Consider the following 25,486-nt stretch of genomic DNA (forward strand, 5'->3'; position numbering starts at 1 on the left):
GGCTTGTGGACAGGTGCTTCCTGACCCACTTTTCTGAAATCAGACCACAGCCAGTGTATACAGAGCCCGGGAGTGAGGCCTCCTGCTCATACTGGGTGGCTCCATGGCCACTGGAGCACAAAGTGAGGACATAGAGCCAGAGCTCAAAACAAGGATGGCCAGGGCGGCCCCTGCAGTGGCCCCCGCAGGGCTGTTGGCCGTCCTTTGCCAGCTGCAGCACAGGGTCCAGGCACCGGTCACTCCCATGGCTGGGACCTGCCCTCTAGGCTGCTGCCCGCGTGGGTGGCGGGGGCTTCCGCCACCGTCTGTGCAGGGATCCCGAGAGCTGAACTGCATCCTCACCTTGTTCTCACATCTGGGCTCCCGGCCTTGACTGGAGGTTGCGCCAGCCCAGATCGGAGTGTCCTGCGGTCCTGGAGCCGAAGGACGGTCCAGGGGAGTGCAGGCGCTCTGGGCAGCAGTGCCGTATGTCCTGTGTGCCCCTGGCCTGCCCAGGGTGCCCAGACTGGTTCTGGGCAAGCATGCAGCACCTGGCTGCCTGGCCCCCCGGCACGGTCCATGTGCGACACTTCCAATAGGCAGATGACTTGGAAGTCAGTGCCCAAGTCCTCAGAGATGTTGTCATGGTGGCAATGCACATTCCGGGCTTGGGAGGGTGCGTGTCCCGGGCAGTGAGGCCCAAGGACGGGTGTCTCTGACCTACCTCACCCATCTGAGGAAACCTGACCCCGGGTTGTCCACGCCACATGCAGGAAGGACACCAAGACAACCAACCACGTGGAGCCGTGCACATGCCTGGACTTCCCCGGAACACTGCCTCAGAGGGACACAGGTGACACAGAAACTGCACACCTCTATGGGCACAGTGGACACAAGCCAGAGAGGACATGTGTCACCACCAAAGGCCCCTGGTGCCATTTGTGTTCATTGGGACTCTGTCCCGTTCCTCTTCCTCTTTACCTACGTTGTTTTGAATTTTTTTTCTTGATTCCATTTGCTTCCTTGGTTGCTGTATTAGCTGTCTCTGTTTCATTTCAGTGTTTGTTTTGGGCTTTATCGTTTAACAGGTCGCAATCTACCTCCAAGTGATATAACTCACCTCAAACAGAAAAACCTCACACCAGTGCGCTTCCCAAGCTGCCCTCCTGGCTCCCAGCCTGCGTGATGCTGGTGGCACGTGTGACACGGCTGGCACGTTAGGCCCGCACGCACGTCAGCATGACATTACACTGACAGTTATACTACATATGTTGAAGCAGCAGCGATCTCTCACACACTGAAATCATCCGGGCAAGCTGTCCCCTGCCAGCCGCCGACCTCTTTTCCATCTGTCACATTGCTCCTCCCTGAAGGTCTGTGCTGACAAACTGTTTCAGCTTCGTGTGGATTACAATGTCTTTGTATGACACTGCTTTTGGAAGACATCTTCGTGAGGTGTGCATTCTAGGCAGGCAATCGTCAGTCGTCAGACATGGCGCGCCCTGCCCGCCCCCCGCCCCCCGCCCATGGCCGCCTGTCCTCTCTCCCGTCTGCCCCTGGTTCGCAGCTGGAATATGATGAGCACTCACGACCCTACACTTGGTGCTCACGATCTGCTTTGGGCTGTGGGTTTAGCTTCCCTCCAGTTTGGGAAAGAGGCAGCCATGGCTTCTTCCAAAGCTTGCTGCCCCACTTTGGGAACCCTAGTACACGTTTATTAGAATCATGACGCTGCCCCACAGCCCACTGCTGTGCCCCTCCTCCTCCTCCTCATTCGGTTCCACTTCGGATGCTTCCTGCTGACGTGTCAAGCTCACTAACATTTTCTCCTGTCACCCCATCCAGTGTGGTTTTCACCTCAGATACCATAGTTTCAGCTGGTGTTTTCGTATCCTCTATGCCATTACGTAGCTTTTTAGGACATCAGGAATAGTTGTTACAATGGTTGGGATGCCACGGGCAACGATTCCAACACCCATGTCAGCTCTGGGCTGATTCTGCCAGATTATTTTCTTCCGGTTTGTTTCCTGCTTCTCCGCTTGCCTTTTACTGACTGGACGTCAATCTAAGCTGACCTTGCTGGGTGCGGTAGGCTTTTGGGGCCCTGGAAACCTCTGTGAGCTTTGGTCCTGGAAGTAGTCAGGTCACCTGGGTGCAGTTGGGTGCTGCCGGGCCTTGTCCATGACTTGGTGGGTGGTCGGGGTCACTGCTCACTGGAACACTCCCATCTCCTGAGGATGCAAACCGTCCAGCTGCTGGGAACAGGCGCCGTGTGTGTGCCAAGTGTTCTCTAGTCCCTGCGGGGTCCCCAGCTCTGGGCTCACTGTGCTGATCAGTACTCTGCTACACTCGGAAGGGGACCCACCTGTCAGGCCCCCGCGGCCTCTGGCTCCCTGTGCTGAGCCCTGCCTCCGGAGCCAGGCCCCTTGGAGAACTGCTGTGCCATGGCCAGGGCACCCAGGCAGGCACCAGGGCAGCCACGGGGCTCACACCATATTCCTGCCTCCAGGGTCACTGTCCTTTGTTGCTGGATATGCTGTGTCTTGAAATCTCTCATTTCATGTATTTTATCTGGTTTTATTTTATTATTATTATTTGGTTTGTTTTAAATCTGTTCCTTGCTATTACTTCATCTTGCACAGAAGTGGAAACTTTTCTTTTAAGTAAAATTAAAATAGTTTATTTGGAAACGTTGGAAGCCAACAAATTCAAGTGAAGTAAGTGACATGGGCAGCGGCCCCACCCTCACCAGCCGCAGGCCTAGGTGCACTCACGCAGCGGAGGCCGGGCCCCTGGCTCCTGCTCCAGCTCGTCCTCCTCGATGCAGGTGTGAGCACCGTGGGGCCAGGGGCAGTAGGCGGGGCCCCCGAGGGCTGGGCCGCCAGGCACACGCAGGGCAGAGGACTGGCTGCTGGAGGACGAGGTGCTGCTGTCTGAGATGGTGGAGTGTGGCCTCTTGGAGGGGGTGGTGTGGTTACAGGAGGCCACAGCTACGGCCGCTTGGGCTCTCGACTCTGGAAGGGGACAGAAATCAAGTCGGTCTGGCCTCTGTCCCACAAGTGCAGCCTAGACGCAGAACCGGGCAGGGCCGTCTGGAAGACAGGCTGGGTTCCTCAGCCTGTGCTTGTGGCAAGCACCATGGGGCTGCCACCCATCCCGCCTGCCGTGGTGGCCCCTTGGGCCCCAGCTGGGCAGAGTGAGGCAAGGGCCGTGGCCACCCCACCTGTTCCTTTCATGATGTACTTGACGGCCCGGTCACTTATGGCTGGGTCACTGGCCTTGATGTCTTGGAACGGTTTGCTGCCTAACCCCATGGATACCATTTCTTGCATCCTGAGTTCTGAAACAGAAGAATGAAGGATAGTTTTCCAAGTCACCCCTTGGGTGTAATACATGCCTGACTGTCAGTCCAGACCAGGAGCATGTAAGGGCCATGCCCTGCTTCCCAGAGTGTAGCTGGATGACCAAGGTGCTGGCTGGGGGTCCCAGTTGAGCATATGCTTCTGATTTAGCCTTGTGGTGACCTCTCTCGGGGAGCCCCAGGAGTCAATCACGCAAAGGGAAGACACGAGGCCTCAGAAACGCGGTTTCCAAGTTGGGAGGCAGAGGAGGGCTCCCTGTCTGCTTGTGAAGGGGGTTGAGCTGAGCAACACGTACGGCTTCAAGCAGGGGACAGAGGTAGATGGCCACGAGAAGGACAAGCTGACAGGTGTCTGTGTGTCTCTGAATACTGAGAGATCTAAGTATAGGGTGAGGGTCTGAGAATGAATTCGATGTTGGTAAAACTAGAAAGGGGGAAAAATGATTATAGTTGGTGGGAGGAAGAAAACAGGAGGGGCAGAGGAGACTGGGGAGGGGTCGGGGACCAGCCGTGGAGCCTCCTGCTCGTCAGGGCTGGCTGCACTGCAAGGCCATTGACAGGCCACTGAGCACCTTGCACAGAGCTGCCCTGTGCAAGAGCAGCACATATACATGTGCGCTTGTTCACACGTGTACAGGGTGTCCTATGCATTGAGGGCGGTGGCAGTGGGGGCTGTGGGGCATTCTGGTGACAGGCGAAGGCTCTGGCCGGGGTGCAGCCACTACAGGCACAGGTGGCTGTTTGTCTGTTTGGACGCTGGAGCCCTTTGGGCTCCTCAGGCCTGGGGGTCAGAGGTGCCACCGCAGGGCAGGTGGGAGGGCTCACCATTAAGGTGGCATTTGTAGCAACCAGACTGGGTGAAGTGCCACCTTCTAGTGCAGACAGAGACGTCCCAGTGACTACATCAGGGCAAAGGAGGGGCCAGGGGGCGACAAAAGGAGGAAGCCGGGGGGGGGGGGGGGGGTCCCAGTGGCAGAGACAAGGGACCCTATGGAGGAGGGGCTCGCGCCTGCGGGGAGATCACAGGCTGGCCACCAGCCCAACGTAGGTCAGGAGGCCCTGCCAAGCAGGGCAGGCAGAGCTGACCCCAGGGGCCCAGGGAGTCATGGCACCTGCAGCGCGGGACGGGGTCTCATTTATGTTCGTCCTACGTACGTGTCTGTGTGCTGACGGGGGGCCCCAGGCACGTCCTGGTTGAGTGGTGCAGAGGGGTCTCCCGCCCCCGCCCCGCCTCCTCTAGTCCCTCGTTTCCCGCTGCCCCCACCTCTGTCCCTCAGAGCCTGCCGCCACAGGATCTTCCCTATCACGTCGGTCCAAGCGGCCTTGACCTCTACAGAGCTCGCCTGCAGGATGTAGGTGTCCTGGGCCTTCCGCCGCCTTCGGAACCAGATCTCAAACCTCAAGCCGCTGTCCCCAACGTTCTCCGTCATCCCAATGTCGGCTGTCTGCAGTCACAGCACAGGAAGGAACCACAGAGCCGTTCTCTGAGCAGCTGGCTGCTTTCGGGCTGACCCTCTGCCCCCAACGCCTCAGCACTAGAGGCCCCTTTGGTCAGACCCCAACTGAGTGGACGAGGTTGGGGGCACGGGACAGGACGCACGGGGTTTCTGCCCTGTCCACACTGGCTCCCTCTTGGGGCCTATTTCCCCACTGGAGAAATGAGGGCGGGACTGGCGGGTTCTGTGGTGCCCTCTGCAGTCACACACTGGGTGGGATCACACACAATGTCACACTTCTGATGGGCTCCTTGGTGCTGGCAGGTAAGGGGTTCAGGGTGTGGGGTCCTCCGAGGAGCCCGGAAGCTCTTCCCCCTCAGAGCCTCCTTCAGGGGCAGATGGGCCACACCGGGGACCTGCCAAGGTCGGGGGAGGGGGGCCTCTGGGGTTCGCTTTTATAAAAATCCAAAATGAGCTGACAGGTTGAGGAAACACTTGTTGTCCAGCCACTGAACTGACACGCAGAACTGGGAAGGACACGTCTCTGGCAGCTGTGGGAGGACTGAGGCTTTCAGAGTTCAGCCACTGAAGCACAGGAGAACACGCACGGCTTGTAGCCGCAGGACCAGCCTGACGCTAGTGTTACCTTGAAGGACTGCTTGTACGTGTAGATGTCGTAGCCACCGTCCACCTTTCTGGTCTTGCTGAACAGGATGAGGTCGTCAAAGAGGAAGACGTGCCTCAGGTACTTCTTCCGTCCACAGCAAACGGTGAACTCGTCCCTGCATCTCAGCTGACCCTGCTCCTTCAAATTCACCTGCGGACGCAGCAAGCCTCCCTCAGGACCGCTGGGTCTGGTCTGCCCACCCTGACTGCCAGAGGGAACAGCAGCTGGAGGCTGAGTCAGCACCAAAGGCCAACGGCCGACCGTCACACCCACATGCGAGGCCTCCACAAACCGCCCCAGCACAGGTTCCCAGAGCTTCTGGGCTGGTGAGCACCCGGAGCCTGGAGAGCGTGGACGCTCCGTGCCCTCCCCACACCTGGTCCTATGCGTTCCCTCCAACAGCTCTTCCTGAGTGTCCTTTACACTAAACCCGGGACCAGGTGAGGAAATGCTCTCTGAGCTCTGTGAGCTGGTCCAGTAAATTAATGAAACCTGGGAGAGGTCATGGGGACCTCCATCTATAGCCAGTTGGTCAGAAGCACAGGTGACAACCTGGACTTGCGACTGGCATCTGAAGTGCTGGAGGCAGCGTCGTGGGACTGAGGCCTGAACCTGTAGGGTTTGCCGCCATCATAGGGGACACCGTATCAGGAGTGAGCAGAATTGCAGGACACCTGCCAGTGTTTGAGAATTGCTTGCATGTGCGGAAAAACCCCGTCCACTGGAGTTGGGTGCAGAACCCTTAGGGTGGGGGTCCCTCATGCCCACATCCCTGCTCGCTCGTCTGCATGGCAGTTACAGCGATGGGAGAGTGGATGCAGCCTCGTCCCTGAAGACACCAGCCTTGAAGGGCATGGCTCGGTTCCCATGCATCCGGTGGTTTTAAAACATCCTTGGGCTGCTTGCTGCTCCACAGCTGCTGCTCCAAAGCTGGGCTCTAAGTCCCTCTCCACTCCCCTCCCCCCTCGGTGGGGACTTCCTGGCCCAGGCTGTAGGCTGGTGGGACACTCACGTCACAGCCGCGTACAGCGTCCATGGCCAGCAGGTCATTGCCGTGACGCAGCTGGGAGCGGACCACGTCCTGGGCAGCCTGCAGCTCGGCCAGCTCTGGCTCACAGGTGGGCCAGCGCCTGGCCTCCTGGACCAGGTCCTGCAGCAGCAGTGCGTACTTGCCCATGCGCTGCACAGGCTTCAGCAGGTACGACGCCAGGTCCATCTTGTCCCCCAGCGCCCGCTGCTTGTCCTGCAAGGCCGGGGAGAGGGTCAGGGGGGCAAGGGTCAGCAGGACCAGGCCAGGGGCAAGGGTCGACAGGGGTAGGGCCGGGCCAGGGGCAAGGGTCGGAGGGGCAAGGGTCAGTGGAACAGGGTCAGCAGGGCGAGGGTCAGCCAGTGCTGGGCCAGAAGTGAGGGTCAATAGGGCGAGGGTCAGCAGGCTGAGGGTCGGTGGGGCGAGGGCCTGCTGGGTGAGGGCGGGCGGGGGCCAGGCCAGGGGCATGGCAGGCTGGGCTGGGGGTGACCTTGAAGAAGACGTGGCCGTGGCTGCAGAGCAGAGCGTCAGACCGGGGCTTGTTCTTGCTGTAGAGTGCGTACATGCCAAACTGCTCCTCCTGCAATGGGCCCTGGTTACAGAAGCCTTGCCACGGCTCTCCCCGTGGCCACAAGGAAAGGACACAGCACTGCGTTAGGGACACCTCAGCCTCCCTTCACGGTGGTGCTCTTGGCAATGCCAGGGTTCCCCACGGGTCCCAAGTCAGTTTGGGGGAAGTGGCCCAAGACCCACTCACAGGGCAGGGCAGGCCTGGGAGGGGCGTAGGGCGCGCTGACTTTTTCATTCACGGTCAAGAACCAAAGTTGTCTAAATGCTTAAAATTGTCACATTCACTGTTGACATGAAACAATACAGTAGTTGCCCCTGAAAGGAGCCTTACGCTGAAAAGATAGAACTAGGATTTCTGTCACGCAATGTTTTCTTGTAATTTATTTTAATAATACTGGGGCAAACGGGACACCTGCCCTCAGCACGAGCCCCTGGGTGTGCAGTGTCCACAGCAGTGCTTGGTGCCACTTGTGGAAGGAATCTGCTTTTCATAGTGAATTAGGGACCCTAGGTATTAGGAACACCAATGGGGAGGGTGTTGAGGAGGCCGAGCAAAGACAGGGAAGCTCCTCGAGCTCGTCTGTGCCTCCCAGGTGCGTCCGCCAGGTCCCACAGGCCCTCTGCGACTGCCTGGAAAGTGAGCCAGGTGGGCCGCGATTTTGGGAGCTGCTTTTGGCCCATGGGCTTGTGGGAGAGGGATGGGTGGTCACCAGATACAGCAGCACGATGATGTAAGCAAAGCCCCAGCACCCTGGGACTCTCACCAGGGCTGCGGGCAGGTGACCTGAGTACAGTGTCGGTGCTGCAGGACCTGCCTACGGGCTTGACTGTTCTGGGCGCCTTTGTGTTGATGGCTCTGAAGGTGCTGCTGGGACACGCTTCCTAAGCCTGGACCGCAGGCTCCCAGGGCCACTCCAGACTTGCCTCCAGTGAGCTGGGCTGATGTCACCTCTGCCCAGCACAGGGGACTCACGTGTCTCAGGAACCCACGGCCCACGGCCAGGGGGCGGTGCTGGCAACGCTCCAGCTCTGACAGGAAGTGCTGGCGGTGGAAGGTGTGCAGCTGCTCCCAATTCCCGAAGATGGTGCCGCGCTCCCCCTGCAGGCCAGGAGGCAGGTCCGCCCTCTCCATCTCTGGAAAATAGTTGTCGATGACGTAGCCTAAGGACCTGACATACTCCCTCTCTGTGGAGATCATCTCGGCCATGATGTGCTGTAGGCGGCTGCTGGAAGACAGAGAGCGCCAGGACGCTGAGGGACACGTGAGCACCTGCACACGTGGATGGAGACGCACGAGCACCCAACACCCTGAGCCTCTCCCTCAGGGCGACCTGGGGCTGTTCCTCTGATGCAGAGGACGGAGAAAGGTGACAGATGCAGGTGAGGGACGTGTGTCAGAACCGTGTCCATGAGCCCCTTTGGAAATGGAAAGGCAGACGCCAGCAGGCTCTGACCACAGTGAGTCTGAGGGTTCTCATGTCCACGCAGCCCGACCCCATGCCCCACAGCCAGGCGCCCTGAGCCAGGAAGCTGTGCAGGAGATTTATGAGGAAATGGTGGCTGCACCTGACTACTAACCTATGAGAAGGTATTTCTGAAAGAGCAGCTTTCCACTGCAGTGACATCTGGCCCCGGGGCTGAGGACAAGCAGCTGGAGCATAAAGCACCAGAGCCGGGCCTCGAGGCCCAGGACAGCAGGGGGTGGCGGCAGTGACCTCCTCCCCGCTGCCCAGGGCTCCTGAGGCTCCTGCTGGTGTGCAGGGCTTGGTGTGCACATGTCACCAATCCACTGCATTGTCAAAGGCACTCATCAGGGCACCAAGAAGAGGTCTGCTGGTGACCTGGGGTCCCACCCACAAATAACGGGGAACACCGCTTCTCTTCCCGATTTGCTAGCATCTTACTGGCAACTTTCTTAAATTACTCAATAGTAATGACATTCATAGGGGTTTGCAAATTTTCTCTGCCATGATTTGCCTGTTTTTGTTTTTTGGAAAAAAATTGAAAGCAACTAATGATAGAAACTACACCGTGCTCAGAAATGCTCCCAACTCCATCCCATTGGCTGCAGACCTGGGGAACGTGACCCTTTCTACCCCATGCAATGGGTTTTACAAATTCTTAATGTTTCTAAGGCAGCTGGCTGGGGCCTGGGGTGGTGTCCCCGAACACCGCAGCACCCACAGCACTGGCCACTGGGAACCCCCCCCCCCCCGCCCCTGCATCAGCACTCACAGAAAACAAGTTTCCTCCTTAAATACTCAGAAAGAAAATAAAAAGTAGAGTGGTCTGGGGATTTGGACCAAATTCAATGGAAACTGACTCATGATGCCATAAAAGTTAGAAATGTCTGGGGAAATGACTGTTGGCCAGGTGATAGGAGCTCCCTCTGGACACCTAGCAAGTCTGGGTTTTCAGGAAAGACGGGTCTGGTTTAATGCTGTCCCCACCCCCAGCCCCAGGCCTGGCGTCTGAGGAGGACTCACTCCCTCCTGGGTGTGCGGTGGGCTCCCCGCTCCCAGACCTTGGGGTGGTAAACAGTGGAAGAGGGCACCTGTCCCCACGGGCAACGGCACGATGGTTTCCCATAGCTGCTCCTTTCCCGATCCAGGATGTCCACTCTGTGTGACTGGGGGCAGCGCTCAGTGCATGGGAGTCCCACCCCTTGCGTCCTGCCGCCCTGGAAACTTGGAGACAAGCTTACTGGAGCCAGGGATCTTCCCACGGACTCCAGCTGCAGGGAAATGCAGCCCTGCGGCTCCCACCCTGGTGAAGTGAAACCTTCCTGTCCTACCCAAGGTCCCACCTTGACAAGGGACACTGTAACTGCCCAAGGTTTTGAAATTTAAGCGTGTGTTTCAGGAGAGTATTTTGTAACCACCTCAGAGGCAGAAACACTGGACAACAAACCAGCAGAAAACCTAGGAGGACACCCCTTCCCCTCCCCAGGCGACGCTGCTCACTGTGAAAAGAGCAAAAAGCGCAGAGATATGGTGACACCAGGCCAGTGTCACCACCTGGCATCGGGGTGGGCAGGGTTTTTGCCACTCTATCTAAACAAGTAATGGAGAGTATCATTTTATAAATACCTCAAAGATCAACACATTAAAATGGACATCTTCACCTGAGCAGTGAACGGGTACACACGTCTTACCTCAACACTTAGAGGCTTTTTCTAAAAGCATTTTCTAAGGGAGTGTCTTCACACTATGGGCTTGACTTGCTCATTGTCATTTTCTATAAATGGGCCCCGTGTCACCACACCTGGTTGTCTAACCAACAGGACGGGTGCACCAGTCACCAGGTGCCACGAGAAGGTGTGAACACAAGAGGCAACTGACAACTTGCTCAAGATCACGCACGAGTGTCTGACCTGGTGGGATGGCGTGGATTCCCTCCTCTGCAGAAGTGCGTGTACTGTGCTCTTTGCTCCCCACTGACCGCTAAGCCCAAAGGCTGCAAAGGCGTCCACCTCACCTGCCAGCTGGCCTCCTCTCGTCCTCCTCAGAGGGGTGGGTCCTGGAGGGAGAGGACAGGCCCCGGTTCCGAGTGTCCAAAGGGCTCTCGGCATGTGGCCTTGGCGGGGGTTTCTCTGAGGCCACGGTGCTGGTCACCTCCAGGCCTTTGATGAAGACCCCAGTGTGGCCTGGCCAGCGGGAGTCCCTGGGGCCACCATCCAGCTGCAGAATCTCAAAGCTCCGTGTTCTCTTCATCATTTTCTTCAGGGGATGCTTCCTAGAGTGGGCAATTCGGGCCTGGGGCTCAGAGGAGTCAGCAGAGCTGTCGTCCCGGGCAAGTACACCTGAGCCCAGGTGCACACCCTCTTGCCCACATAGAGCGGCTTGTCCAGGGAGACTGGGCAGCAGTCGGGCCCACTCCGCAGCACGGCCCTCAGGGTCAGTGAGGGGGGTCCAGGATGGCTGGTGGTGCCGTGCCTCGGCCCCATGGACAACCTCGTGCCTCGAGGGGCTCCGGTCCACAGGTGGGGTGCCAGTGCCTGGGGCAGCCTCAGGAAGGGCCTCTTGGAAGCACTGTCGGGTCTGCTGGCGCTGCAGCCACAAGGGGTGACACTGTGCCAACACCACTATGCTCGCCCTGGGGACACTCGCAGAAACCTCCATGGCCTCGTGGTGACTGCTCTTCAAATACTCAGCAACACACACTGGGCCCAGGGGTTGTAGGCACCCACAGCCACACAGCATATACCCGGTCACCTGTGAAGCAAAGCGGGTGCTGGTCAGCAGCGCAGGGCTGTCACGGCCTGATGGCTTTGGCCGGCCCCACCCCACGCGTGTGGCCAGTGAATGGCTTGAGAGGACTCAGGTCACCTGAGTCCAGCTTTCCAGGTGCCCAAATCAAGGATCCGGTGCACTGGGCATCCAGAGCAGGAGGAAGACGCCCGCCCATGGGGGCAGCTGCAGCCGGGCTTGCACAAAGGACAGATGCATCCTCCTCAGCCTGCGGCTGCCATGGCCGTGTGGCATCTCTGAAATCAGTTGTCCCACATCTCTGCCCGGTGTGGGAGCCTGCAGGGCAGTGACCGCAGGACAGAGAAGCCCACCCCTGCCCTGGCCTGCACTGGCCTTCCCCGACCCACAGATCCTGGCCGGCAGGGGCTGAGCTCCTGAGAGCTGCGGCCCTGGGACCCCAACGGCCTGGTAACTCCAGGTAGCCTGTGAGTTCGCAGCTGAGCTATGGCTGCTCTCGGGGGTCTTTGGCAGTAAGTGGACTGTCATAATTGAGCTGGTAAACAAGCAGTACAGTTCACATGTCCATCTGGCCTATTTGGAACAATAAACAAACTCATATATCTACTGAGAGCAGGGAACGTGGTCTGCCAGGAGTCAGGCCAGCTGTTCCAGCGCTTGGACCAAGAGTTAAAGGCCCGGCAGCTGGGCATGCAGATTGCGGGATGAACTCCTCTAGCTTCTTACCGTCTCGCGGGACTCTGACGGGCTGGCCCACTGGGCCAGTTCCCTTTCCTGGCACTCGGCCTGGCCAGCTAGGATGCTCAGATGTGTCCTGAAGTCCTGGCCTGCTTCCTCAGTGTCCTGCGAGTTGTCCTCCCCCGTCAGCTGCTGTCCTTTCTGACCACAGTGCTGCATCCCAGGGAACAAATGTCAGCACGAGCCGGGCACTCACTGGCCCGAGCGAGGCTGTGTGCACCCACCGTGGGCCTAGGAGGCTTGGCCTGCCGCTCCAGCCGCCGCATGTTTTTGTCAACAGAGAGCAGCTCCAAAAGGCCCAGGGATTCCCCTCCCTCTCTTCCAGGGCATGGTTTGATCTGCACAGGAAAAAGTTTCACTGTTAGACGCCTGAGGAGTCTGGCTGTAATACTGGATGATGGTGGAGGCGTGGGCTGCAGCCCAGGGCTGGCATGAGCTCCCTGTTTTGCTGCTAACACTGTGTCTCACTCGGACGCATCTCAGGAGCCAGGCAGCAGTGAGGGCTCAGGTTTGTAACTATGTTCTCTGTTTGGGAAAGGAAATGAAGATCATTGGAAAACAGATCCATACCTCTCAGTTCTGAAACTCATCACTATGCTAAACATACCCCAGAAATATTCTTCAGGCTGGTGGCGCCTGGACACCCGGGCCGCTGCCTGGGACAGACAGAGGGCAGAGGACAGACAGTGGCCCTGCCTACACCCTCTTGCCTGATGAGTCAAGGCTCTCATTTCAGAGACAAATCCCGTGGTGACCTCACTCGGTTCTCGTGAGCACGTCAGGGGAAAACACATCATTTTCATGCTCAGTTCTGGGTGGAGACGAAATCCAGGGACCCTGGGCGTTGATGCCGAGAAGAGGGTTTATTACCAAACACACAGTGGTCGGCTGTGTCTATGACCACGAGGATCAGATGTAATGATCCCAGACAGCGGACAGCGGACAGAGATCAGGGTTTACTCTGTGCACAGTCATGTGGAAAGACGTCACAATGAGATTTTCACAAGCAAGCCCTGGCGAGCTCAGAGCTGCCAGTGAACAGCCAGGAAGCCACCCCAACCTTGTGAAAAAGATAAACTCTAGTTGGTTTGAAGATTTAAAGTGAACAAAGTTTTATGATGGAATATATTCGTCGTTCTGTAACCTTTCAGTAGAAAAGGCCATTTAAATCATGAGCAAAGTCAAAGGACAAATTATAAACCAGAGTAAATATTTGTGACATAATCAAAGGGTTAGCAGACATGATACATTGAAACTATTAAAAACAGCAGAGAAATTGGCTAAGTGCAAAAAACAAGCAACTTATTAGAGAATATAACCTATAAACGTATAAAGAAAAAGTTCAGCTGCAGCCTAAAATAAAACCCCAGACACAAACGTGGGTGACATGCTGAACCTCAGCGTCAGGTGGAGAAGCCCTTCTCCAAGGGGCTGAGTAGGGCCACAAGGCAAACATGTGGAAACCTCAGAAACGCGTGCTCGGACCCAGCCCTCCCGAGCCTGGGAATCTGTCCTAAGCGAACGGTCACAAGCTGTGGAAAGGCAGCATAGTGAGATTCACAACAGTTACGGCAGGTGGAGCCGGCTGGTAGGACATGTCCATGGAGACACAGGAGGCAGACAGCCCTCCCTACACAGAGTAGGCCCCAGGCAGCTGTGTGCAGCTGAGCTCACTTCTGTAAAAACCAATTTCTTTTCTGATTCTCCCATAGTGTGCATGCATTTCTTGGGTTAAAAAACATTAAACACTATTTATAGGATGGTCCCATTTTTAGGTTGAAGTGTATCTACTTTCGGGTGACAAAGACAGGTTAAGACACATCCACTTTTGCTCCCTCCTGAAACACCGCTAACGTTTTATCAGCAAACTCCTTTAAGGCATGGGGTGGGTGCAGAAGGGCCAGGAAGGAGGGGACAGTGGGAGGGCCTGGGGAGTGCTGAGCAGACAGGAGGCCAGGACAGGGGGGTGAGCACCATCAAGAAGGGACATTCAGAAAACAAACCCCAAAGGAAGTACAAACATCAGAGCAGAAGCAAAAACACTCGGATAGTATTTTAGAAAAGAAGATAAAGTTGAGGAAATCGACACTGACAGTAGAACAAAAAGCTTGCCATATGGAAAACAACAGGAGAGAAAATGAGAGAACCAGTGGGAAATGTAGAACTCTAGCTCATCACAGACCACCAGGAGGTCCCAGAGCCTAAGGGGCAACCCCAACCCCCACTCTGGTCACCAGGCCAAGTGCCCTGAGGAGACCAGAGGGGGACAGGTGTCCAGTGAGGAAACAGAGGGCCCAGGGCAAGGCCAGGAGCAGATGGGACGAGTCCTGCACTGCATCGCGTGCGGCTGAACCACATGGCACGGTGCCTCGAACCTTGGCAGGACAGTGAAGCTACCGTGACATGTGACGGCAGAAAAAGCCCTTGTGGATATGCCAGGTCTCACACACTTTCATCCCACCACCCCTTTCTCTGGAAAGTCCTGAGGGATTCTGCTCCAAACAACAAAAAAGGAAAGAGGAAAATTGAAGAGTGTAGGGAAGAGCAGGCCCCACAGGACACAGAGCAGAGCCTCCCCCCGCCACGCGCACGCGCGCACACACACACACACACACACACACACACGATAAACAGGAGATGCCACAGAACAGAGAAGCTGAAGGAGGAGATCCCACAGGATGTCCCATAGGCCACAGGTGCCCCATGCAGGGCAGCCCCTTCAGCTTGTGGTGCCCTGAGTCAGCCATGCTCTGGCTGCCACCACCAGGGGCCCGGTGAGCTGGCCCACCCGGCTGCACCTGGTCTGGCCCTGGATGCGCTGACATCTGCCCTGGCCCTGCAGCCTGTGTGCACAGCCCACCATGTCTGCTGGCCACCCTGAGGCCCTCTGGCAGCAGTGCCCCTGCCCCTGACTGCCCCAAGATGATGTGCCAACTCAAGGGCGCAGATGCTCTTCCCCGGCCCCACCCACACTCCTGGCCGCACGGGCTCTGTCTTCACACTTTTCACACGGAAATAGTGGTTGATAAAATAATAAGGATTTCACTTAAAGTTATGTACAGTCACGCACAGCATAGTGACGTTTCAGTCACCCACAGACCGCATATACGACGGTGGTCCCACACAGTTACAAGACGTGAAAAACCCTCCCGCCTGGTGACATCACAGCTGTTTCACCGCACCCCTCACGTCTTTGTGGTGACCCAACCTACTGCGTGTTTCTGGTGAAAACACCTACTGCGCTGCCAATCGCATGAAGGAACAGCACATACAGTGACGTGCAGGGCGCACTGCTTGACAATGGCAATACACGGCTGCACTACTGGCGTGTGTGTTCAGTTTTTATCCTCACTTTACAGTGGACCCTCTACTGAGAGAAGTTTGCTGTGACACAGTGTGCGGGTTACGCCTCAGCAGCCTCCCCCATCTCGTGATCACATCCTCTCCTGTGCTGGACTGAGTCCTGTGATGTTTTACGTGGTGACGTGCTGCACAGGCCTGAAGCCCGGACGTGCAGTGGGCTGGGCCGTCAGGTGTGTGTGTATGAGCCTGTGTTATTTGTAGCCGACAATATCACCTGACCATGCATTTCGCAGAACGTATCCCTTCTGTTAAGAAGCACATGACTGTACAAGCTTTTGAAAAGCATTTATAGGCACATATATGGCAAAAAGTCTGCATTGTAACATACTAAGTGTTAACATTGGTTATTTCAGGGGTCAGAGTTTTAAAATATTTTTGTCTTTTGGCTCCTCTTACTGGAGCACTGACCCAGCCTCCTCCCTCCTGGCCCCTGACCTGGTCACCTCCTTCTTGGAGTGTCCTCAGTTCCCGTAGAGTCTCCAGCTCCTCCAGACACCTGTTGGAGGTGAGGACCAGCCTGTGGACCTCTTCGTCCACTTGGTTATACAGCTGGGCGGCAGCTTCAATGGCGTCTCTGGAAAGAGATGGCAGCTGTCAGATGTCACGTGCTGGTCACTGGTTTGTTCCCAGCCCGTCCTGAGGATACGCTGTTGGTTACAACCTAGTTGGAAAACACAACTGTACTTTTAGGTCCTTCACGTTTGACAGAAATGGGCCACAAGGAGGCCCACGGCCAGCACAGGAACTGGAACCTGCTCGTAAGCAGTGACACCCTCCGGCCACAGGCACAGGCGCCTCAGAGGTGATGTAGCACCACAGGACAGAGGGACCTCTGACTGCCGAGTCCCACTGTCATGAGTTCTGACTTCCACTCGAGCACTCAAGGAGTCGGCCAGTTTTTCCTTAGAATCCTCGAATGAGACAAGCTCTGATCCAGCTCAGCACATCCACCAGAGGAATGGAGCCGCTGCCTGTGATAGAGACGGTCCCAGTGTGACACTCACCGGCTGTCCTCGCTGCTGCCATGCTCCTCCCTCCTTAGCCGTGCCAGCATGGTGCCACCGTCCAGGCGCAGGGTCACCAGCAGCGGGTCCTCCAGGACGCATGTCATCAGAGCCTTGTGCCGTCTGATTAACTCTGCGACCTCCTGAGGGTGAGAAGACAGTGCACAGAACCCTCCTACAGGCAGGCCCTCCAGGTCTAACGCTGGCAGGAATGGAAGTGTGACCATGCCCTGCGGTCACCAGCGGGGGTGGCCACACCAGACATGCGGTCCTAGCTGGAGGGGAGGTAGCGGAGTTCCAGATGCTTCAGCCCGGGTCATGGGGAGTCTGAGGTTGAGAATCGAGGGCAGGAACAGAGGGAAGCTGAAAACTTGTCAGCAGGAGAACTGGTGTTTGGACCCCGCATGCCCTGGGCACCCATGGGCGTCTCCACACTGTCGGCCCCTCCAGCCAGTCCATGTCCGTATTGTGTGAAGTGCTCACTGCTGCAGCATCACACACGCCGTGCAGGCACAGCAGCAAATGTGGCCGTGCCATCTCTCTTCTGGGCCGAGGGGGAGGAAGTGGTCCTTTGGAAGCTGTATGCTAACTGAAAGGTATTTACAAGCCACAGGGCCTTGGGAATCTCCACTAGGGAAGATGGTGAAACCCAGTATTTATTTGCAAGTCTTGGCTAAACCCACATGTTCCCAGCTACCTGTCAAAATAAAATGCTGAGGACCGACCTGAGCTGTACTTAGTGGCCTGTGGGTGTTCAGGGAGCGGATGGAATTTTGGAGGAAAGCAATGGCATCCTGGCAGTTAGTGGTGAAGGTCTCCAGCTTCTGTCAAGAGGAGGAGACAAGAAAGACCCACTGTTAAGACACCGATGTGAGCAGCTGTGAGTTCCCACATGTAAACCGGTCTCCAGCAGTCAGGCTGTCTGCCGCAGTGTCGCCCTGGGAACTCGGGGTGCCTGCAGAAGCAGCTCCCTCCCGGCCCAGGGCTGGGTTTCAGCGGCACTCTCAAGCCTGGGCAGCGTGGTTGTCAGAAACAGATGACCAATGATGGCTGTGAACGGCGTGAGGCTTGGGGTGGGGATGCCCTTCAGCCTGGATTAGAAACATCCGTAAGGAGAAGTCCCAGGTGACAGTGGCACGTGCAGCCGCTGTGAGCTGCTCCTTACCCTGCGGAGGCAGATCCAGTCGCTGTGGCTGTAGGGGAAGGAGCCTTCGAGCTCAGCGGTGAGCTGGGAGCTGTCGATGAGCTGGTGCAGGGCCTCCAGGGAACCCACCACCTCACACTGCCAAGGACAGGGCAAGACTGCTGTAACGGCTTGTTCCCAGGAACTGCCACTGCTGGCTTCAGCTGTGCTGCCTAGCTTGTGGCATTAGAGGACTGTGTGTGGTTGGATACAGGAACGAGGTGAGAAGAAGTGAAAGGAGAGGGCAGCAAAGAGAAATGAAGGAAAGGCCCCAATTAAGGAAAGACAAAAAAGGGGGGAAACTGGGAACAAAGCCAGGGCAAGACGATCGTGGAAGAGGGAAAAGGGGCATGACTTCTGGTATGGCAGAGTCGGCCCTTCTCAGACAAAACCACAAACTCCAGCAAAGTGTGACAACCCCCATCTGAAGGCTCTGCAGTGGGAACAAAGCCGGGCTTCCTGTGAAGGTGACTGAAATGGATGAATAAACCGCATGGCGTGAGCACCCATTTTTGTGGCTTTGGCCTGAAGGTAGGCTGCCGACAGTGATTGCAGTGGCTGAAACTGAGGGCAGATGGGCATCTCTCAGGCCAAAAGAACCAGAGGACAGAGCCAGGGTGGAAAGTGAAGCTGGAGTCCCACAGGGAGAAAACGGGGAAAGGAGCTCCCAGTGTGTGACCTTGACACTGCACCGCGTGTGCACCGGGAGGCAAAAGAACTGAACTGGATCCACGCAGGGGAGGGTTTGCTGTGAGTCTGAACAAGCTGAATTCATGCTAAAACATCACTGTGGAACTTTATTAACAGAATCCAGAGTCCCGACAGTAGAATATTCACCATGTCCATAAGACAATCCAGAATTACCTCACACATAAAGAATCAGGAAAATATAACTCGTTCGCCAGGGACAAGACAATCAAGAGGTCAACCCAGAGAGAGGAGACACAGAAGTTGGAATGATTAGACAAGCACTTCGAAGCAGCTACTGTAACTATGCTCGACGATGTAAAGGAAGAATGCTGGACATTAATGAGAGGACAGGAAACCTCAGCAGAGATATAAACATGTATTTAAAACCCAATGGAAATTTTATAGCTGCGAAACACAAAATGTGAACTAAAAAATTCACTGAACGGGCTTAGTAGATGAGAGGAAATGTATGTATGGAGTCAGTGACTTTGAAGACAGATCAATAGAAACAATGTGATCTGAAGAAGAGAGAGGACAAATGTTTAAAAAATATATTCTCAAAGACCTATGAGATGATATCAATATGTGTAAATGAAACTGTAGAAAGAAAGAAGCCAAAGAGGCAGAGAAAAACATCTCGGGAAATAATGACTGGAAACTTTCTAAATTTGGTGATAGACATACATTTTAAAATTCAAGAAATTCAGCCATGCCTAACAGGATCGATATAAAGAAACCATGTCTAGTCGCATTATATCGATTTTCTGAGAAGAAAGAGGGATCTGGGAAGCAGCTGGAGAAACACGGTCCGTTTCCTACAGGTGCACAATCACTTGAACTACAGTGAACTTTTCATCAGAAACTATGGAAGCAACAACACAACATCTTTGAAGTGCTGGGAAAACACACACACACACACACACACACACAAACTACTGTCAAGCCAGAATTCTACATGCAGCAAAAATGTACTTCAAGAAGGAAAACAAAGCAGAGATGTTTTCAGATCAAAGAGAAAGGGAAGGAAAGAGCAACGGAGGTGGAGACAGATGAGACTCTCAGAGTTCTGATCTATTGCTGCACAATCCCACGAAAACGCAGGGTCAGAGACAAGTCTCCAGGCTCCTTTGCGGGTGAGACCAGAACATCCATAAATTCTTTCCCATGTTCCACCTCACCTCGCTCCCTGTCACTTAATTCTGGGCATTACTCAGAGCCACCCCTGATGCTGAGGGTTGGCTATTACCTGAACCGCTGCGTCTTTGTCAGGCCTGAGTGCTGATTCCTTATCCACCAAGAGGAAAACACTGTGAATGATGGGGGGAGACGTGCTCTGAAAGACGTGGAAAAGGGGTATTAGTTGGCTTTCTAATTCTTAACTTCAGTAATGGAAGTGTCTGCTTTTGACTGGTGCTATTTCCCAAAGTAACTAGAATGCATACACTGCAGTGGCCTTTGCTCTGAATGTAAATTCTTGCATTTACGATTTTTTAATGTAAACAGGTGTTTTGGTTGTAATTTAGTATAATAAAATTCATCCTTTTTAGTGTGCAATTCTCTAGGTTTTGGTGTAACTTGTAGTCATGTCACCACCACCACAATCAAGATATAGAACAGTTGCACCCCCCCCCCCCATTTCCTCACGCTCCTTTGCAGTCAAGTCCCTAGCCCCTGGCAGCCATGACTCTCTGTTTCAACAAATGTGCCTCCCCGACACGGTGTGAACGGACTGTGCTGACAGCCGTCACCTAGCACGGTGCCTCCGACAGTCATCCACTGTTTGCAGCTCCGTTCAGACAGCTTCACCCTGACTGGATTCCACTGCGTGCAGGTGCCAGTTTGTCATCTGCTCACCCATCGGAGGACACTTGGGTTGCTTTATGATTTTGGCAATCATAACTAAAGACACTATGAACACTGCGTGAACACAAATTTTTCAGTTCTCTAGGGTGAATATCCAGCAGTGGGATAGCTGGGTCCTGTAAATGTGTTTAGCTTGTGCAGAAACAGCCAATCTGTGTCCCGACTGGCTGCACTGTTTTTCATGTCCAGCAGCGATTCCACACACTTGGATTTTCACGTTTCGTTGTTGCTGTCACTGTGTGATCTCATCTGGGCTTTAAGGTGCCTTTCTCCAATGACTAAACGATGCTGAACATATTTTCATGTGCTTATTTGCCGTTTGTGCATCTTTTTCGGTGAAGTGTGTCCACATCTTCTGCCCATATTTCATTGGGATGTTTCTTATTACTGAGTTTTTAAACTGTATATAGTCTGGGTATAAATCCTTTATCAGATATGTGTTTTGCAAACATTTTGTCACAGTCCATAGCTTGTATTTTCATTTTAGTTAACAGTATATTTTGATTTTTAATTTTGATGAAATCCAATTTATGATTTTTTTCCTTCAGTTAATTATGCTATTGGGGTCATAGGTAAGAAATCTTTGCCTAAACCAAGGTCATGAAAATTTTCTCCTATGTTTTCTTATGGTGGTTTTGTGGGTTTGAGATTTTATATGTAGGTCAAGGATCCATTTTTAGTTAAGTTTTATACATAGTATGAAGTATGTGTAGAGCATTTTTTTCTTTTCTTTTTCATCCAGATGTCCAACTGTTCTAACCCTATGGGTTTAAAAAAATCTTATCTTTTGACGTTCTTTACGACTTTAATCAAACCTCCCTGGTTTCGGTTTGGCAGACTGTACTGAGGCAAGATAATTTAGCTATAAAAAGGTTTTATTTACATAGTGCTTCTTCATTTATATTTCCTAAAGCTTTACTTTTTCAGTTTGTTATAGTGACAAACAGGTTTTAGGTTTTTCTGTAATCCTTTATTTTGAAATGAATTTAGTGGATGGGCCTCACAACTAACTGAGGTCTTATTTGTATTATTAAATTCATCTCATGTACTTATATTTTTGTTAAGCGGCTTCTCGTAGATGACAATTCATAAATATCTGACCAGATGAACCACTGAAAAGCCCAAAGGGAAAACCCACTCTCGCTCTCCTATCATTGAAGCCACATTCCACTTCTCTCACTCAGTTTAGCTAAAGTGTTAAGTCATCACGCAGTAAAACTACTGTTCTGTAAAGTGTCTTACATTATTTTTTGTCTATTCCTATGTGAGTGAATTTTTACTATTACAATTTGTTCTGTTTCAAAGAAAATTAATATTAATTCTCAGATAAGTGAGAAGAGAGTTCATGCTTTCTGACAATTACCCACGTTAGTGTGTTATAGTTCTGTGTTGTGGGTGGTGCAGGGTTGCGCAAATTCTTAGGATTTTCTTCCACAAAGGGGAAACAAACATTATTTCATTTTCAAAATGGAAGGCTTCCTATGGCACCAGACCTTTAATAATGGAATGAATTGAAGCACAGCTACTTGAGGTAGTTATGAAACTGAGTTACATATTTTTGCCCTCTGTGAAGCAATATGACTCCTTTTGTATATTTCTTAGAAATGAAATTGAAAATGGAAACACGATGCTTACATTTCAGCTCCTGTGCACTCCTCTCACTTGGACCACAGATCTTGCTGCTGCCCCCACAGCCGGGGTATCCAGGTGGGGCCTGTGCCAGGCCTCGGGCCTCAGGCAGTCAGGGTGCAGCTTTGGGGCATGGTCACACCACGTAAACCAATAGGAAGGTGTCAGATGATTCACTTATAACAAGTTAAAGCTCCCAGCTTGTGTCTTGGGGATGTGTGGGGAGGGCAGGACCACCTCACTTGGGGCTTAGTGTCCCCAAGTGTGACTGGCCTGGCACAGGATTTAAGGAAGTCTGAACAAAAAGAAAAGCTAGGGAGGGCTGTTCTTCCAGGAAACCAGTAAGTGGTCCTTGGCTGACTGTCCATTCAGGTGGTGAAGGGCTCTAGGCCACTGGCCGGCCAGCCTGAGCTTTGCGCACTTTGGGAAGTGCTGCTGCTGGGCTTGTGGACTTGCCATGATGGGCTCACTCCTTTCAAGGCTGGGCACATCATTTCTGAGTGTTCATTGGATGACAAAGGGGCAGAAGTCGCAGCAGCCCTCTGGCTTCAGCGTCCTCCTGGTCGTGTGGCCATGCTCTGCTCCTGACCCCACACACAGGACACGCACATAACAGCATGGCAAGCTGGTACCAGCAATGTCCCATGCCCGACACCCAGACGCCAGCGCAGTGCTTGGCACACACGGGCCCTGTGGATACCCGTCTGAGGGAGGCTGACGTTCTCAGGCTTCCGTCTGACCCTGGGCCCAGTTCCAGGGACTCGTCAGTTCCCTCTGGATTTTACTCATGACCCGGAATCCAGGATGGGGTCTTCCTGGGGGGACTGTGAACCTGCCAGACAACCTTTCTTGAACCTGTCCCAGAGGCCTCTCAGAAGTCTAGGGCCCTTGTCCCCACAGCGAGCGGTGGCTGCCCCTGCATGCCCCGATACCCCCCGCACCAGATTTAGTCAGATGTGTGATAGGCACATACTAGGAGGGGAGGGGGCTGTTACCATTCCCGCTAAGATAGAACATGAGGCCAGAACGCCTGCACCGGCTGATGCTGGGTGGGGCTCTGCCACGAAGGCTTGCAGTGACGGCCCCGGGACGGGACACGCCTTCCAAGAGGGCTCTGTGCTCACAGCCCACATGGCCCTGCGATGCTTGGGCGCTGAGGACAGGAGTGACCCCAACTCACCTGCAGAGCTGTCAGGGCCTGGGAGAAGGCAGGGGAGGCCAGACTCCTGCGTGCGTCCACCAAGATGACCAGCCCCAGGTCCCGCACCTCCTTCCTGGAGAGAGAAACACACGATGTTAACGGCTACCAGTTAGCTTCTACCTCTGCCAGGCTGACTTCTCCATCTCTCCCCGAGACACCCTCACTACATCCTCCTGGCTCTAGAACTCGGGGGTCTTGACTTTGACTTTCCACACATCACCTTCTGCTCCACCCTCCCCCCCAGAACCCAGCTGCTCAACAGCTGGAGGCAGGCCATTAGGCCTCAGTGTGACAGACCAGTCGTGTCTGACTGCATCTCCAGGCCTGGGGACCTGCCGAAGGATCACACTGTGGCCCTGCCACACGCCAGCCTGTCCATCGGCTGCACGCTGCAGTCAGCGTGGTCTTCCGGCCCAGGCGGCCTTCTCTTCGGTGTCTTGTTCTCACTCTCCCGCCTCTGTCAGGGCCACCTCCAAGTCATAAAGTGACCGACCACACTGGGGCCATGTGCACTGCTCCTTCCACCCAGCCCCTCCGGGACACCCCCCGCTGGCCGAGAACATGGCTCCTTCCCAGCACTGTGGACCGTCTCGCACCGGGAGCTGCGGTACATGGGGTCACATGTGGGTCTCCCCGAGGGCAGGAACCGTATCCTGTTCTATTTTCTGATCCCAGGTAAGGACTGGACGGGTGGGTGGGTTGGTGGCCGCACAGGTCAGAGGGATGATAGCCGACATTTCTTCTGGTTAAGGTTATGTGGATGTAAGGGTGTGATGGTGGTCCATCTACAAGGAACCCTAGCACATGTGGTTCCTCGTAGCCACTGACAAGATGATGCCGGACACTCTTCCTGGAGCTGACACCTCAGGCACCTCATCCCGAGAGCTGAAGGTGAGCGTCACCTCCTTGACGGCGATAGACATGGGCTTCTCAAGGAGCAACTACCAGATGCTAATAGAATCACGCTTGTAGGGAACTGACCAGCCAAACCGTGACGCTTGGGAACGAGTCTGTCCCATGTGCTTCAGCACTGCTTTCCTCCCAGAGTCCTGAGCCGAGCAGAACCTGGCTCTGGTGGGGAGACTTTGCTGGGACAAAGCGGAAGAAGCAGAGGGCTGAATACCCAGGCGCCAGTCCTGGGCCTGCCAACCCTGTAGGTGCCCTGAGCCTCCACTCACAGGCGTCTTGGCACAAAATGAAGAACACCGCATTGCTTGTAGCTGCCGTGCGGCGTGGTATTTACAGAGATGATTCTAATTGCTCTAACATGCCTGAGACAGCAGCTGCCATCCTGCTTGATGAGGAGGAAACAGGCTCGCCGAGCTGTACCACGAGCCCAGCCAGTAAGGGCAGCACCAGGCCTCATAGCCAGGCCAGGAGACCTCAGGGCTGAGCCGCCTCCACCCAGCACTGGGGGCAGGGAGGGCCGTCCAAAGCCTGTGTCCAACGGCGTCTCGGGGCCTAAATAACTTGCTCTAACCATCCTGGACTCCGGCTCTCCTCTCTGCTTGTTCCCCGGAGACCCGAAACCACAGCCCTGAAGAGGGTCCCCTGAACAGACCTGCTCCACACCACTGTCCTCATGCAGGATCCAGGCCTGGTGCTCCGAGAATTCTGTGCGGGAGCGTGTGTCTCCCTTGGGGGCTGGCGTGCTTTCTCTCTGGCACATGGCATTGTCCTGCTGAATGCAAGGCCCGGGCCGCACAAGGTCGTCTTTCCTGCTTCCCAGTACAAGGCACCCCTCACCTGAGTGATTTCTTCACCTGCTTATTCTAAACACCATCTTCCTATCAGTTCATGCCTTTATCCAAGGCCACTTCAAATACTTTTTTGGATGGAAAAGGGGGCACATGTTAAGCTGACAAGCTCAGGAGACTGAAAATAACCACACAGGATAGCGTGAACATAAAAATGCCTAACTAAGGTGGGCTGAGGTGGGAAGTCAAACCTTTAGTCTGTAGCTTCCTGGAAAAGGTCTATTTTTACCTTAAGTGAGCCTATTACTGGCTTTTTGTATCTAAGCTAATATCCCTAGAATGTCAGAGTAATCCCTTTTTCCAGACGCCCCAGGGCACAACCCACCACAGCAGAGCAGGAAACTGCATTGTTGTTCTATCCCAATTACCACCTCCACGTGCTGTGCCGTATAAAGTGAACCGGTAGCACCCACCAGTGTAAAGGAAGCACCTGACTCTCCAACTTACTTTTATCCAAACCCGGAGATTTCCCCCCCACTTTGCTTTCTCCCACCCCCTTAATCTACCACCAATGGATTTCATGTAACCCTCCTCCTTTGATTCTATGTATAAAATAAGCTGCAAACAGCCATTTTGCAGATCATTTTCTCAATCCATTGAGATTTTGCTTCCCAGCAATGCTGTCAGTTTTGCTCAAATAAACTCTTATAAGCTTTCTTTTAGGCTGGATGTTTTTTTGTCGACACTTTTTAGAAAGAGGTGGAGCAAAAGCATGTAAATAAAGGACCGCCACTGAGCAACGCAGAACAACACAGAGTTCAAGCCTCCAGTGTGTGTCCCAGAGGGGAGAGATCAGGGTGAGCAGGGCTT

At 54.4% G+C, this 25,486-nt stretch overlaps 1 protein-coding gene across 1 annotated transcript in view; it reads right to left on the reverse strand.

Moving 5' to 3' along the window:
* Nucleotides 1-1,489: 1,489 nt before the first annotated feature.
* PLEKHG4B (pleckstrin homology and RhoGEF domain containing G4B) overlaps nt 1,490-25,486 on the reverse strand; it is a 33,209-nt gene continuing 9,212 nt past the window's right edge. Inside the window, exons 5-20 of the mRNA XM_074329222.1 lie at nt 22,899-22,992; nt 19,473-19,559; nt 17,519-17,635; nt 17,079-17,177; nt 16,354-16,496; nt 15,785-15,923; nt 12,211-12,324; nt 11,975-12,139; nt 10,518-11,254; nt 8,014-8,266; nt 6,961-7,050; nt 6,456-6,686; nt 5,423-5,593; nt 4,605-4,785; nt 3,203-3,319; nt 1,490-2,993 (exon numbers count right to left, since the gene is read on the reverse strand). Coding sequence (XP_074185323.1) covers nt 2,740-2,993; nt 3,203-3,319; nt 4,605-4,785; nt 5,423-5,593; nt 6,456-6,686; nt 6,961-7,050; nt 8,014-8,266; nt 10,518-11,254; nt 11,975-12,139; nt 12,211-12,324; nt 15,785-15,923; nt 16,354-16,496; nt 17,079-17,177; nt 17,519-17,635; nt 19,473-19,559; nt 22,899-22,992 — 2,992 coding nt within the window. The 3' untranslated portion in view covers nt 1,490-2,739. The remainder of the gene's footprint in view (nt 2,994-3,202; nt 3,320-4,604; nt 4,786-5,422; nt 5,594-6,455; nt 6,687-6,960; nt 7,051-8,013; nt 8,267-10,517; nt 11,255-11,974; nt 12,140-12,210; nt 12,325-15,784; nt 15,924-16,353; nt 16,497-17,078; nt 17,178-17,518; nt 17,636-19,472; nt 19,560-22,898; nt 22,993-25,486) is intronic.

This window comes from Rhinolophus sinicus, linkage group LG03 (assembly GCF_036562045.2).
Source record: "Rhinolophus sinicus isolate RSC01 linkage group LG03, ASM3656204v1, whole genome shotgun sequence".
NCBI lineage: Eukaryota > Metazoa > Chordata > Mammalia > Chiroptera > Rhinolophidae > Rhinolophus > Rhinolophus sinicus.